At 51.9% G+C, this 15,719-nt stretch overlaps 1 protein-coding gene across 9 annotated transcripts; it reads right to left on the bottom strand.

Annotated features, from left to right (window-relative positions):
• Positions 1-23: 23 nt before the first annotated feature.
• TAF6L (TATA-box binding protein associated factor 6 like) lies at positions 24-12,245 on the bottom strand. 9 transcript variants are annotated; one of them, XM_072789548.1, is made up of 13 exons: positions 11,969-12,221; positions 11,626-11,745; positions 11,265-11,378; positions 8,149-8,308; positions 7,636-7,722; positions 6,710-6,860; positions 6,501-6,551; positions 5,915-6,009; positions 4,427-4,501; positions 4,061-4,281; positions 3,563-3,695; positions 956-1,084; positions 24-830 (listed from the first exon to the last, which is right to left on the bottom strand). In XM_072789548.1, the coding sequence occupies exons 4-13, from the start codon at positions 8,293-8,295 to the stop codon at positions 63-65; spliced, it is 1,857 nt and encodes a 618-aa protein (XP_072645649.1). In that variant the 5' UTR covers positions 8,296-8,308; positions 11,265-11,378; positions 11,626-11,745; positions 11,969-12,221; the 3' UTR covers positions 24-62. The 9 variants fall into 9 exon arrangements, with proteins under 9 accessions (XP_072645649.1, XP_072645646.1, XP_072645648.1 ...); XM_072789545.1 differs by having other exon boundaries at positions 11,319-11,378; XM_072789547.1 differs by having other exon boundaries at positions 11,639-11,745.
• Positions 12,246-15,719: the final 3,474 nt, after the last annotated feature.

Here is a 15,719-nt window from a genome sequence, read left to right as displayed (position 1 = left end):
GACCCACGAGCGGCAGACGTCACTTCCGGCACGGGGCTTTATTCACGGAAGCGGCGGCCGCCCTAGAGCGGGAGGTACAGCGAGTAGTCCGAGAGCGCCCAGCGGCGGGCCGGGCGGCCGGTGCGGCCGATCATCGGCAGCTTCTGCACGTAGCGGGAGGCCGGGCTGGGCCCGTACGGCACGGGGAAGGCGGTCTGGAAGAGGCGCCCGCGGCACCGCCTCCCGGCCTGCCGCCCCGCAATAATAAAACGGAAGTACGGGGCGCCGCGCGGGGCGAAGCGGCTCTTCTGGAAGACGTCCCGCGTGCCGGCGCCGGGCCCCTGCTGCCGGGGCGCCCCCCGCGCCCGGTGCACGCGCGGAAGCGGCCGGCTCTCGGAGGCGGCGGGCGCAGAGGCGGACGCGGGGCCGCCGCGGGGGCTCTCGTCGCCCTGCGGGCTGACCATGGCGTTGGCCGTCAGCTGGGGCATCTTCCGCACCGAGTCCGGGGCGGCCGCCGGCTCCTTCTTGTCCCCGGGCGGCCGCAGAGTGGTAGGAGTCGGCTGACCCGTGCCAAAGCGGGTAGCCAAGCTGTCCCCGAAGAAAGCGTACAGCTCCTGGTAGATGTCCGCCAGCGTCACTGACGGGGAAGGATCCTCCGGCCCCGCGCCTCCTGGCGGTAGCGGGTGGACAGACCCAAAGCCTGGCTCCGCGCCGCCTCCGGAGGGAGACTCCTGCAGGAGCAGGCTGTCCCAGGGCAGGTCGTCTGAGCTCCGGACCCCCCTGCCGCTTGGGCCTCCCTTGTTGGGCTCTGCCGCCTGGGCCTTCATCTTCAACAGTCGCTCTACAGCCACCTGCAAGAGCAGAGGGACTGGGGTAGGCAAGAACTAGGAGCAACCCGGGCCCATAAAGATTTAGGGCAGGTGAGCTGCTGAGTTCGAGCAGGGAAGAAGGGAGGCTGGAAGGGGCAGGCACCCACCAGAATGGCTCCATAAACCTTGTGCCCATCCGCTTTAACCTGGGCGTTAGAGACGGAATAATCATCTAGCACAGCCTGCAGATTTGTCCAGTAAGTGGACAGGTGTGGGTACAGGACTCGTTCCACTGCCTGGAAGGGAGAGAAGGAACACAGTAAAGCACCTCTTTGTTGCTTGTTGCCTCTCAAGTACCCTTTCCCATGGAAGACCTATTTTTATCTCCCATATGAAATTCTCAGCTTGGTATATTCCACCAACATTTACTTGGAACCCGCTGTATGCCCAAGCCTTTGCTAAGCACTGGGAATAAAGGTCAGGTACAAACAATATAAAGTGACCCTATGATCACTGACCTGTATGACAGGGGCTAAGAGGGTATAAGTCATGCCCATTGCTAACAGACCAATTTAATTTGCCAACTCTTAGCCTATATAGTCAGTAGGCAAGTTTACATCTTGCTGAGGTAAATAGACTCAGTTCAAACCACTTGCACAAAACCAAACAACTGATCATAGACCTGGACTCATCATGCCAAATTTTAAATCCTGTGATTAATTTTCAGGAAAGCAATTGAGATTCCACAGAGGAGACCTCTGTTACGTGCTTTGGTGGGTGAGAGTTCTTCGGTTGGTCATCCACAGCCTGAGGATTTGAAAATGTTAAATCAGCAAGCTCCTAGAGAAATATAACTCACCACTGCCTCAGCTATAAAAACTTAAATAATTTTCTAACTATATGGGACGCCTGGTGGTTCAGGAGTTGAGCGCCTGCCTTCAGCCCAGGGCGTGATCCTGGAGGCCGGGGATCGAGTCCCACATCAAGGTCCCTGTATGGAGCCGGCTCTCAGCCCAAGATCACGCCCTGAGCCAAAGGCAGATGCTCAACCACTGAGTCACCCAGGTGTCCTTAGATTCCTTTTAAAGTCTATACTATAGGGTAGCCCCGGTGGCTCAGCGGTTTAGCACCGCCTTTGGCCCAGGACATGATCCTAGAGACCTGGGATCGGGTCCCATGTCGGGCTCCCTGCATGGAGCCTGCTTCTCCCTCTGCCTGTGTCTCTGCCTCTCTCTGTCTCAAGAATAAATAAAATCTTAAAAAAAAAAAAAAGTCTATACTATAGCCTATTTAAGTTTATCTTACAAATGTAATGGTGATTTACTATTAAAATTCTATAAATAAGGGCATCTGGATTGCTCAGTCCTGACTCTTAGTTTCCATTTGGATCAGGGGGTGAACTTAGGGTCACAAAGCATGGAATCCACTTGAATCGACTTGTCCCTCTCCCTCCGCCTCTGCGTCTCCCACTCCCACTCCCTGCACTGCTCTTAAGTGTGCAAGTTCTCAAAGATTTTCTTTACTTAGAGAGAGGGTGAGAACTTGGGCTCTCCCTAAATAAAGAAAATCTTCTTTAAAAATCCATAAATCTGGGCAGCCCGGGTGGCTCAGCGGTTTAGCGCCGCCTTCAGCCCAGGGGCTGATCCGGGAGACCTGGGATCGAGTCCCACATCAGGTGCCCTGTATGGAGCCTGCTTCTCTCTCTGCCTGTCTTTGCCTCTCTCTCTCTCTCTCTGTGTCTCTCATGAATAAATAAATAAATAAAATCTTTAAAAAATAAATAAAAATCCATAAATCACATTAACGGAAAAAAGCAGACAAACCTTAGGATCAATTCAAAAGATAAAGAAAAAGCATTCAATAAAAGTTCAACATAAATGATAAAACCAAGAATATAAAGCAGTATGAAATAATTTTCTTCATCGGAGAAAGGTTATCAACACAAGGTACATCAGCCTAAGTGGGAAGGTTATTAGCACTTCTCTTAAAATTGGAAATGATGGGATCCCTGGGTGGCGCAGCGGTTTAGCGCCTGCCTTTGGCCCAGGGCGCGATCCTGGAGACCCGGGATCGAATCCCACATCGGGCTCTCGGTGCATGGAGCCTGCTTCTCCCTCTGCCTATGTCTCTGCCTCTGTCTCTCTGTCTCTCATGAATAAATAAATAAGATCTTTAAAAAAAAAAGAATGAGGCGCCTGGCTGGCTTAGTGGGGAGTGTACAACTCTTGATCTTGGGGTCATGAGTTTGAGCCCCACGGTAGGTGCAGAGATTACCAAAAGTAAATAAGCTTAAAAAATATTAGAGGAATTGATCCTTCACATGATTAACATAGAATGGGCAGGAATTCATGAAGTGGAGGATATATTACTATCTGCCTGGCACGACTTTTGAAAGAATAAGACATTAATATACAGAAAGTCAGTATCAATTAGCCTGCCCTCGGGCAAGAGCTTAATACCTGGCAGCAGCAAGCACAGACCATTTTTTTTTTTAATTTTTTTTTTTTATTTATTATTTATGATAGTCACACACACAGAGAGAGAGAAGCAGAGACACAGGCAGAGGGAGAAGCAGGCTCCATGCACCGGGAGCCCGACGTGGGATTCGATCCCAGGTCTCCAGGATCACACCCCGGGCCAAAGGCAGGCGCTAAACCGCTGCGCCACCCAGGGATCCCAAGCACAGACCATTTTTATGAGAAGAGACAAATACTGTTTTCTCTAATCCTAAAGGAGAGATATTATGGCTCTGTGGGAAAGGCTATGGTCCTCACCTTCCAGCCAAGGGCATGCAGCCCCACCACAGCCCCGTAGTGAGAGCAGAGAGGCCGCACGGGGTCTGCCAGGACCTTCTGCAGGGAGAGCAGGATCTGCTGATACAGGCCACTCACGAGATCCCCATGAGTCCTAAGGAAGCAACCTTCAGTCAAAGAGGACAATGAGGCCCGGGGCTGCCCAACTGGACTCAAGCCCAATCCAGAGCCCACAGAGAAAACAGCACTTGTGTGGCCCACTGGGGTGAGTGAGCAATGGGGCTCCGGGTGACAAGACTACCTGAAGGGCCGAAGGACCAAACCCTTGGCCCTTGGTGTTTGCCATCCATGTGCAGACTCCCAGGTTGCCACAGCTTCAAGGCTGGAAAGCTCTAATGGAAGAGGTTCCCTGACCTCTCAACATCCAGCCTTGAAGCCACACATTTCACCTGATTTTGACTACAAACTCCTCAGCCCTGGGGCCACCCCACCCTGTGTACGGCGAGGCCCCATGGCTACCAGAAGATGTGGCTGAGCAGGAGGGCAGCACCATCCCGAAGAGTCCAGTGGTCATTCAGAGGGTTGATGGAGGCAGCCAATGGCTCCAGGACACAGTAGAGGACGCTGCCTACAAGGGAGCGAACATAGGGCCCCAGGCAGAGGTGGGGGTTCCGAACCAGGCTCCGGGCTACTTGCAAGAGCCGATGCAGCTGCTCCAGGTCGTGGCTTACAGATTTTACCTGTTTGTAGAAGACGGTGGCTGAGGGGCACATGAGGGTGCAGGTTGGAGCCTGCTGCTCTGATGGCACCTGCCATGAGCCCTACACAATGCTGGGTCACCTCCCCCCGCAAAGCATTCTCCTCTGCCCCAGCCTGGTCACTCACCCCACTGACCACGTAGACAAAGTAAGGCAGGAGTGCTGCAATCTTGGAGTTTGTCTGCAGATCCTGGAGAGCAATCTGAAAAGGATTACACTGGATCTACCAGCCCTAAATATAAACTGACTTTTTAAAAAAGATTTACTTACTCATTTATTTTTATTTATTCATTTCAGAGAAAGCACAAACAGGGGGAGAGGCAAGGGAAGAAAGAGAAGCAGACTCCCCGCTGAGCTGGGAGCCCAAGTGGGCTCGATCCCAGGACCCTGAGATCATGACCTGAGCCAAAGGCAGGCCTTTAACCAACTGAGCCACCCAGGCACCCCTAAACTGACATTTATTAAAGGATGATTGAGTACTTACACATTAAAATTTTCAATGTCAACACTCTCTGATTCAGCAACTGTATTTCTATCACTTTAACACACTATAAGAAACACCCACTGATACACATACCCACTCACAGACCTGTCTGTAATAATATGAAATTGAATGCAACCTAAATGTCCAACATGTTTTTTAACTGAGAAAAGCAGCTGTTCTAAAACCAGGTCTTTACTATAATACCACTTTAGTTTATACTAAAGTAATCATAGTTAAAAAATAGCAATTGGAGATTCTCACTTTCCAGTTCATATATTTTATTTTGCAATATTTCTATAATGAACATACTGGTGTTACTTTTCTAAGCAGAAAAAAAAAGAGAGTTAAGTTAATGAGAAAAACTCTCTTAGGCCTGAGTCTCTATTACTTATATACTCCAAATCCCTCTAGATAAAGCTCCTATACTCAGATGCTGTGAAAGCAAACTGGCTAGGAAGGAGCTCAGCTCCCAAGCCCTCCATCCAGCCATCTGCACTGTCCTAGAGAACCAGAGCCAAGCTCCCGAGGCAGGAACATATGGTGGCAACATTCCCAATTCTGCAGGGGAAGCGGCAGCAATGGCCAGACACCTGAAGAAGTACAGGATGTAAACCATCAGAGAAAGGCCACATGGTTGAGCAGAACCCCCAGCTAGCACTCACCTGTCTCTGGATAGGAGAGGACCAACCAACCATAGGTAGTGTCCAGCACACTCTGGGGAGTCCCAGAGGCTAAAGCAGCAGGGTCTCAGGGCAGGCCTGGCTGGGCCCCCTGACCAGGCTCCCTCTACTTCCCTTCTCTACCTCTCAAGTACAGGCAAATGAGAGCTGCAACGTGGCTGCCCCATTTGGCCCCAGGTCAACAGACACCCTAAAGTGGAGGCTCTGGAACTAAAGTGTGGGGGTACTGAGCCCCGCAAATGGCCCTGCTGAGAACAAGGGTTCCTGCTAGAGTGGGAAGACGAGTCAGTCCTGGAAGAGCACCAGCCCCCGAGCATGACACCCCCACCGAGAGCAGCTTCCAGCCACGTCAGTCAAGTGGTATGGGGTGGACAGGAAGTAGGCATCCGAAAGAGTTTCGTGGGAACCTGAAAGCTGGACTCTACGCCCCAATTTTGGCCCACTCACTCACCTTCATCAGCTGTGGATCATCCCCCAGCACAGCCCGAGTCACCTGCTGGTAGTACTTGAGAAGGTCATCAGTCAGTGAAGACACAGCGCTGGGCACTATGGGAAGATGGGCAGAAGGTGGTCCGGGTGGAGAGCCTAGCTGGCCTCCCCTGCCCGCTCTCACTCACCCTCCTACCCCCACCCCACCCCCGCCAGAAACCTGTTCAGACAGGACTCCCAGAGCACGGAGCCACCAGCTCCTCAGAGCAGCCTGTTCAGCCCTGACCTTGCAGGCTTTTCCACACCCCTCTGCTCTGTACTCTACCTAGGCAGATTCCTGCTCAGTCCTCAATCTCTCCTGGACACCTGCCCTCAGGGACCCCAGTTGCCCAGACTTCTGTGCTAGCATCCAACACCCATCCAACCCATGACTGGTTCCAGGTCTGGGCTCCTATCTCCAAATCCGAGCCCTCTGGGCCGGGACTGTGCACACTCAGAACAGGGTATCAATAAATATTTGTCAGATGAACAATCAGAGGTATGGGATACCCCCCTCAGTTCCAAAGGGAGGAAAGTTCAGGGAGTCTGTTCCTCACACTACACCTTACCTGATCCCTGCGGTGCCAGGTTCCCTTTGCCGTCCAGGTAGGAGACGTGAACTAGAACCAGAGCAGAGAGATGGGTCAGCCTAGGGTTTTGCCTGTTGTAGCATCACCCACGCCTCTGAGCTCTGCTCTATCCACCAGCCAGCCCATCACCCCTCCTCTGACAACCCAGTTTCGGCCCTCCACCCCCACCATAGGACCTCAGCAGTCACCTCTCACAGCTGTCTCGGCACAGCCTTTTGGGATGTTGGTGGCCAGGGCCAGCTCCACCAGGTTCACTTCTCGGTCCTCAGGAAAGTAAAGCTCACCCTCTCTGGCAGGGCGCAGGGGCAGCACCTCCTGGGATCCGTAACCACACACGGCCTGAGCAAAGAGAGGATCAGAGGGCAGGCTGAATCCAGGGAGGGAGGAGGCACTCTACCAACCAGGGAAAAGAGTCTATGCTTGAGGGAGGTCCAAAAGTACTGAAAAGGGGGCAGCTTGGGTGGCTAAGCGGTTTAGTGCCTCCTTCAGCCCAGGGCCTGATCCTGGAGACCTGGGATCCAGTCCCATGTCGGGCTCCTTGCATGGAGCCTGCTTCTCCCTCTGCCTGTGTCTCTGCCTTTCTCTCTCTCTCTCTCTCTCTCTCTCTCTGTGTGCCTCTCATGAATAAATAAATAAAAAATCTTAAAAAAAAAAAAAAAAAAGTCCTGAAAAAGGGGAGACACCTGAGGCTTCAAGCCTACTGCTGGGCATCTGGCTGGAGCATCCAGTGCTCACTGGGTCAGAGAGGAGAATTTGGTCCTCCCAGATTCGTACAGGCTGCGCCCCACACCCCCATGCTGCTGGTCCTTATACTCACCCAACTTTGATAACACTACTCTTTTTTTTTTTCTTTTAAAGTAGGCTCCATGCCCAACATGGGGCTCAAACTCACAACCCTGAGACTAGGAGTCAGGTCCTCCACCAAGTGAGTGAGCCAGGCATCCCAACACTACTCTCTGCTACACGTGACCTTCTTCCCTCAAGGCCTTGGCCCACAACAACTCTTCAGGACACTTTAATACCAACATTGTGCCCAGGCTGTTCCCTTACCCTCCTTTTGGCCCAATCCAATGCAGGCCTCACAACAGGCCTCTGCAGCCTATGCTCAGCTCACCTCCACACTGCTCCATCGGAGGGCCCTGTTGAAATCCTCAACAGTCAGCTTCCGCCGCTTGGTGTGTTTCATGAATTGAGAGCTATTCTGAGAGGGGAGGAACAAAGTAAGGGGACAGAGAGCAGGGGGTTGGAGTCCCCCAAGGAAGAGATACCCAGGCGACAAGAAGGACACAGGAATCGAGATCAGAAAACCCAAATCCAGCTCTGGTCTTGGGCAAACAGCCCCCAGAGTAATGCTCCCACTCTGTGACCCAAGTTCTCACAGGCAGAATGTGCACATGAACTCGCCTGGTCAGCCTGGCACGGGTGTTGGGAAGATGGACACGTGAGAAGATGCCCAACCACACTCTATTGGCCAGAAGGCTCAATGGGAGCTCTGGGAGGGTGGGGGCCACCTCCACGGTGTTCCCTCACAGCAGAGTGGGTGCCAGACACACACCTGCTGACTAAATCCCCACGGGGGGTGTACAGGGGAGCTAGGGAGGCGTGCTGGAAGAGAAGGGGAGCGGACCTGGGTGGCCTCCCTGAGCCGGTAGCACACATCCTCCGCGAGCAGGGCCGCCACCTCATCGCTCAGCTCCAGGCCCGTGCTCTCGGCCATGAGCCGGACCGATTCCCGGGGGATCTCCACAAACCGCCGCTCTTCCCGCTCCGACATGACGCTGATGGAGCTGGGGGCCAGAAGAGAAGGTGTCAAAAGCCCCCCTGGGCCCCCTCGGAGCCCAGGAGCCTGACTCCAGGCCTTCTGGGCCAGTCTTATGGCTCTGGCTCCAAGATCCCTGAACAAGGAGCCACCGAGGCTCTGAGCGCTGAGGTGAAGCATGAGAAAAAGCCGAGCTGCATCAGACAGGAGTGCTGCCCGACAGGGGCCTGGCCTCGGGGACGGGGACGGCACTGAACTGGGTCCCGGCCACGCCTTACCACTTCCTGAGCCAGATGTGGCTGAGCTGTGGCTGAGATCCTCATCAGCCTGAGCCCTCCTGGCCCAACCTGTAAAACAGGCAATCATCCCCACCCTCCCTAACTCTGAAAAGTTGCTGTGAGGACAAAGTGAGCTGGTGTACAGGGAAGCCAGGGACTAGAATGCAACACCACCCAAACAGAGATGGAAGATGTAACCGGGGTCAGTTAAGTATAAACTTCATGTCTTGGGATCCCTGGGTGGCGCAGCGGTTTAGCGCCTGCCTTTGGCCCAGGGCACGATCCTGGAGACCCGGGATCGAATCCCACGTCGGGCTCATGGTGCATGGAGTCTGCTTCTCCCTCTGCCTATGTCTCTGCGCCTCTCTCTCTCTCTCTCTCTCTGTGACTATCATAAATAAATTAAAAAATAAATAAATAAATAAACTTCATGTCTTCTTCCTTCTGATTATTGCTACAGGTGCTACCAACTCTCTCTTTCATTTCAACTCTCAATGAAAACACTACTTCTCCCTTGCTCAAAAATCTTCAGGCCTGGGCACCCGAGTGGCTCAATGGGTTAAGGGTCTGCCTTTAGCTCAGGTCATGATCTCGGGGTCCGGGGATGGAGCCCCACACTGGGCTCCCTGCTCAGTGGGGAACCTGCTTCTTTCTCTCCCTCAGCCCTTCCCCATGGCTCCTGCTGTCTCCCTCAAATAAATAAAATCTTTAAAAATATATCTATACATAAATATTCAGTCCTTCCCCACTGATTCTTTTTTGTTGTTGTTAAGATTTTATTTATTGGGATCCCTGGGTGGCGCAGCGGTTTGGCGCCTGCCTTTGGCCCAGGGCGCGATCCTGGAGACCCGGGATCGAATCCCACGTCGGGCTCCCGGTGCATGGAGCCTGCTTCTCCTTCTGCCTATGTCTCTGCCTCTCTCTCTCTCTCTCTCTCTCTCTCTCTGTGTGACTATCATAAATAAATAAAAATAAAAAAAATAAAAAAAAAGATTTTATTTATTTATTCATTAGAGACAGAGAGAGGCAGAGACACAGACAGAGAGAAGCAGGCTCCACGCAGGGATCCTGACATGGGACCCGGGACTCCAGGATCACACCCTGGGCCGAAGGCAGGTGCTAAACCACTGAGCCACCCAGGGATCCCTTCCCCACTGATTCTAAAAGAAACTCTAAACTCCCCAGCTTGAAATTCTGTGTTTGGTCCCAAATCCCCACAGCTGTTCAAGTGAATGGATCCCTCCTCCCAGTGAGCCCAGCCTAGTGTGCTCCGGCCTGCCCCATGCTCACCACCAGCTCTGGCTGGTCTGTCTCCCTCTTTCCTCCAAGCCTCTTTGGCAAGGCAAATCCAGTCTGTCCTTTAAGGTCTTCCTGCCCATATGCCACCGAGGACTATCGGGCTTTTAGAGCTGGACTATCTCCCAGTTTGGCTGCAAGGCCTAAGAGCAGGAACCTGCTCTTCCGCTCGCAGGAAATGGCAGAATAAGAACGCAACAAAGGGGGGCACCTGGGTGCCTCAGTCAGTTACGTAGCTGCCTTTGGATCCACCTTGGGCCCAGGTCATGATCTCAGGGTCCTGGGATCAAGCCCCACATTGGGCTCCCTGTTCAGCTGGGATCCTGCTTCTCCCTCTCCCTGTGCCCTTCCTCTAGCTCATGCTTGCTCACTTGCTCTCTCTCTCTCTCTCCTTCGCTCTCTCCAATAAGTAAAAATCGCTAAACAAAAAAATTCCTCCCAGTGGCTCTGCATTGGTTTTGGAATAAAGAACAAACCTAGGGCAGCCCGGGTGGCTCAGGGATTTAGCACTGCCTTTAGCCCAGGGCGTGATCCTGGAGTCCCAGGATTGAGTCCCACGTGAGGCTGCCTGCATGGGAGCCTGGTTCTCCTTCTGCCTGTGTCTCTGTCTCTCTCTCTCTCTGTCTCTCATGAATAAATAAATAAAATCTTTAAAAAAATAAATAAATAAATAAAAAATAAAGAACAAACCTAGGGACATGTTTGGTTCAGGTTGTGATCCTCCGGTCTTGAGATCGAATCCCTCATCAGGCTCCCTGCAAGGGAGCCTGCTTCTCCCTTGGCCTATGTCTTTGCCTCTCTGTATCTCTCATGAATAAATAAATAAATAAAATCTTAAAAAAAAAGAAAAAAGTGGGACACCTGGGTGGCTCAGCGGTTGAGTGTCTGCCTTCAGCTCGGGGAGTGATCCTGGAGTCCCAGGATCAAGTCCCACATCAGGTTCCCTGCATGGAGCCTGCTTCTCCCTCTACCTATGTCTCTGCCTCTCTTTCTGTCTCTCATGAATAAATAAATAAATAATCTTTGAAAAAATAATAAAATCTTAAAAAATAATAAAAGAACAAAAACCTGGTTCCCAGGTCCTGTGTGTCCACTTACTTCTACAACCCTTCTTTCCCTCTTGTGCTCTGCATTCCCACCATGGCCTCTTTCCATTTCCCCAAAACACCTGCTATCAGGATGTTCATACACTGTTTGCTCTTCTTCACTCTCCTCCTCCTCCATCCCAGTTCTGTCTAGTGGACTCCTAGTTGCTCCTTCACATCTCAGTTGAAATGTCACTACTTGCTCAGGAAGTCTTCTCAAACCTCCACGCTGCCCCAATACTTTGCCTTCACAGTAGTGATCACAATTTTTTTTCCCCCGCAATTTGTAATTACATATTTGTATAGCTTTGTGATTAACACCTACCTTCCCACTAGACCGTAAGCTCCACACCAGCTAGGATCATGCCTGTTTGCTCACCTTTGCATCCCCAGCGTCCCGCACGGTGTCAGCACATAATACGCCCTCAATAAACACTGGCTACAAAAACAAATAAAAAAAGCTGTGTTTTTTTTTTTTTTTTCTAAGCACATGCTATGCCTAAGGCACAGAGCTAAGTGCTCTATACGGCGTATATTTCATTTTATCCTCATTAACAATGAGATGCGTATTATGTAAATGCCATGTCTATTTCACAGTCAAGGAAATCAAAGCTCAGAGAGCTTAAATACTCAATGACTTGTCCAAGATCATCCAGCAAGCACTAAGTAGGGAGCAGGGACTCAACTCTTGTTCCTAACCATCAGCAGTGGCGGGCTGTGCCGGGGAACAAGGCCTGGATTCCCAGCCCGAAGACTTGGCGCTGGAGACCCGCCAATGGATAATCCCGAAGTTTCTGCTTCCCCATCTGTAAAATGCGAGTAAATAGTCCTGCCGACGCGGAAAGCGCAGAGGGAGCTTCCTTACTAGGGCCCACATTAAGACGCACAAAGTCTTAATGACCAAGGTCCCCCCTCCTCAGCCTCCTCTTTGCATCCGCAGCCACGAGCCACCCTGTAAAGAGCGTGGGCACCGACCGCCACCCGCGTCGAGGGTGTGCATCCTACCCCCGGGCCTCGCTTCATCCTTACCACTTGAGCGGTGAGGTGCAGTGGGGTGGAGGAGGTCAGGGGTTACGGAACTTGGGTCACGTGGCCAGCGAAGGGGGCGGACCCCCGCGGCGCCGGCCCTAAGACCACTGAGTGCGCAGCCCGCAGGGCGGCGAGGAGTCTTCGGGTCCGCGAGGACCTGCTCACCACAGGGCTCCCGCGCGGCGAAGGAGGCTTCCGAGACGGCCGCCGCGGCGGCTGCTCCCACTCGCCCTGCTCACCCTAATTCCCTCTCTCCGAGCCCAGGACCCACCTTCCAAGAGCACAGCCAATCGGCGAGCGCCTTACAAAGTTCCCGCCCTCCCGGGGAGCTTCCCGCCACGCGATTGGTCCTTGGAAGGAGCTGTAAAAGCATCTGGGCGCCAGGGGTCACGTGACACTGAAGACTCGGGCTTCTTAAAGCAACAGCGCTTGGGGGTTTTCGAGTCCGTACCTATGGTTTCGTGTATGTTTCAAAAGCGTATTGTCGGGGATCCCTGGGCGGCTCAACGGTTTGGCCCCTGCTTTCCGCCCAGGGTGTGATCCTGGAGTCCCGGGATCGAGTCCCACATCGGGCTCCCTGCATGGAGCCTGCTTCTCCCTCTGCCTGCATGCCTCTATGTCTCTCGTGAATAAATAGAGAAAAATCTTAAAAAAAAAAAAAAAAAAAAGGCGTATTGTCAAGGAAAGCGTCCCCATTCTCTTGGTCCTGTCTGCTCCTGAGTTTCCGAGTATTTGCATTTACGCAATTGCAGCGAAACTTTAAACTTTGGCGCCTAAATCGGTTTTCTTTGCCCGCTTGGTGGAGCTCAACTTACCTCTCCATCACCTGCACTTCCTTTTCCCAGTAGGTATTCTCTTCGGGCAGAAGGGTCTTCTCACTGCCCCAAGCTCATGTGCAAGCTGCAGATTCCAGGGCTGTGCTCATCCTGGCACATCACTCCTGGCATCCTCACTCCTGTTCAGTAAGCCAACTATAAGCCCCTCACCTGACTAGCAGACTTCCTTGGCCATTTTACGCGCACACTTTCCTGAACTTGGGCAGTTAGTTCTCAATTAAGAACCAAATGGGCTAAAAAAAAAAAAAAAAAAAAAAAAAAGAACCAAGTGGGCTTAGTGAGTTAAGTTACAGTATTTGGAGTCAGACCAACCTGGGTTCAAATTCTGTCACTGCTTTGGGGCAAATTACCTAACCACATTTTCACTCAACTACAAAATGGTACTAATACCCACCCCGCAGGATTACTGTAGATTAAATGAGATAATATCTGTGAAAGCACGTGGCAGACAGTGAATTAATTCCTTTATGTTCATCCAAGATGAGGTGGTTTGCAATGGGCTGTTCATTACAGAAGGGAGTATCCCGGGTCGTCTGGGTGGCTCAGCGGTTGAGGGTTGAGCGTCTGCCTTCAGCTCAGGGCGTGATCCTGGGATGCCTGGATCCAATCCCGCATGGGGCTCCCTGCATGGAGCCTGCTTCTCTCTCTGCCTCTCTCTCTACCTCTCCCTGTCTCTCATGAATAAATAAAATCTTAAAAAAAAAAAAAAAAAAAGGAGTATCCCATGGTATCCCGTGGGAAAGCATGAATGTACACATCCTCACCCTTCCTCCCTCTCAGGGTTAGATGCTGCTGCTTCTAGAAAAGATCCTCCCAGGCTAGAGCGGGGGGGGGGGGGGGGGGGGGGGGGGGGGGACGGGACTCAAATGGATGTGGCTGAAGCTGCCATGGCAACACCGCCTAAGGGGACTGTGACCCTGCTGGGTCTCCTCCAGTTATATTCAGAATGATGTTTGGAGTAGTTTCAGTACTGTGTTTGAACATTGGAGTGTCTGCCCACCTCTGCATTAAGAGGAGTGGGGGCTCTTCCACTGTCCTGAGTCTGAGATCAGCTTAGTGAGATCTGGGCTGCTGGCAGATAGTCTTGCTGAGGTGTTAGTAGTCTGGATAGCCATTGGCTACCTTGGAGGCAGGAGACAACGGTAGAAGGCCCTGGGGCTTGTAGGATTTAGTAAAACTATTCAAACTGTCTGGGGCCCATCCACGCCCAACCTCAAGAGGCCAAGGAAAAGTGGTAGTGAGACTCACATAGCCACAGGTAAGAGAAAGGTGGGTCCCACTCACTCGTCAACTACCTAGTGCCTGGCAAAAAAGAGCTATGATGGCTTTGGAGCCAGACTGACAGTTTAAAAGCAAAAGCAGTAGTTGGCCGGTTAGCTCAGTTGGTTAGAGCGCGGTGCTGATAAAAGCAAAAGCAAAGCTCCACAACTCACTAGCTGTGTGACCTTGGTGTTACAGTTTATGTCTCTAACCTACTTTATCAACTGTCAAGTGGGAGAACAGAACCTTCATGGAACAGTTGTAAACAACACAATAATGTGTGTAAAAGATTTGGCAGGGCAGCAGGGGTGGCTCAGCGGTTTAGTGCCACCTTCAGTTCAGGGTGTGGTCCTGGAGACCCGGAATCGGGTCTCACATCGGGCTCCCTGCATGGAGCCTGCTTCTCCCTCTGCCCATGTCTCTGCGCACCCCACCCCCCGCCCATGAATAAAAAAAAAAAAAAAAATCAAAGATTTGGCATTAGCAGGCAGATACTCCTGTTACCTGTGACCTTTTTAAGAGGCTGTAACTTTCAGTTACAAAACCTTAAGAGGGGATCCCTGGGTGGCTCAGCCATTTGGCGCCTGCCTTTGGCCCAGGGTGTGATCCTGGAGTCCCAGGATGGAGTCCTGCATTGGGCTCCTTAAGTGGAGCCTGCTTCTCCCTCTGCCTGTCTCTCTGTGTCTCTCATTAATAAATAAAAAACATAACATCTTAAAAAAAAACCTTAAAAGATATGAATCCTGCAGACTATGTCCAGGCCACCCGCACTTGGATCCCTTTCCCCACAAGGCTGGTGCCCTTTTAGTGGGTGTCACACCCCACATCCTCACTGCCACCCACGTGCTCATGTTCAATGAGCCCCTTCTGTCCATCAGTTGCTTCTATTCCAGGCCTGATGTTACTTTCAGGTTACCCCCAACACAATTTGCAGATTGCTAGTTCCATTTGAGGGCATGGGAAGAATTTTGCTCAGTGCGAGGAGTGAGGTTCACAGCTTAGGGGAAGTCCCTACAACCTGGGTAATCAACTCATAGTACAACAAAGTGATAGCACAATTTTATTTTATATTATTTTAAAGATTTTATTTATTTATTCATGAGAGACACAGAGAGAGAGAGAGAGGCAGAGACACAGGCAGAGGGAGAAGCAGGCTCCCCCTGGGAAGCCTGACGAGGGACTTGATCCCCAGATTCCAGGATCACACCCCAAGGTGAAGGCAGACGCTCACCCGCTGAGCCACCTGGGCACCCCTGGGTAGCAGAGTCCGTTAAGCATCCCACTCTTGGTGTCGGCTCAGGTCATCTCAGGGTCATGAGATTGGGCCCAGAGTCGGGCTCTGCGCTCAGTGACGTGTCTGCTGAGACTTTCTCTCCCTCCCCCCTCCCACTCGTGCTAAGATAAATAAATAAATAGTTTTAAAAAAAGAGAGAGAGGGCAGCCCTGGTGGCTCAGTGGTTTGGCGCTGCCTTCAGCCCAGGGCACGATCATGGAGCCACCGAATCGAGTCCCACATCGGGCTCCCTTCGTGGAGCCTGCTTCTCCCTCTGCCTGTGTCTCTGCCTCTCTCTCTCCGCGCCTCTCATGAATAAAATCTTAAAAAAAAAAAAGAAAAAAAGAGATAAATAATTTAGGAAAAGCAAACAGGACACAGT

Source organism: Canis lupus, chromosome 21, assembly GCF_048164855.1.
Source record: "Canis lupus baileyi chromosome 21, mCanLup2.hap1, whole genome shotgun sequence".
Classification (NCBI taxonomy): domain Eukaryota; kingdom Metazoa; phylum Chordata; class Mammalia; order Carnivora; family Canidae; genus Canis; species Canis lupus.
Note: the sequence above shows the minus strand (reverse complement) of the source record. Positions and strands in the feature narration are given on the sequence as shown.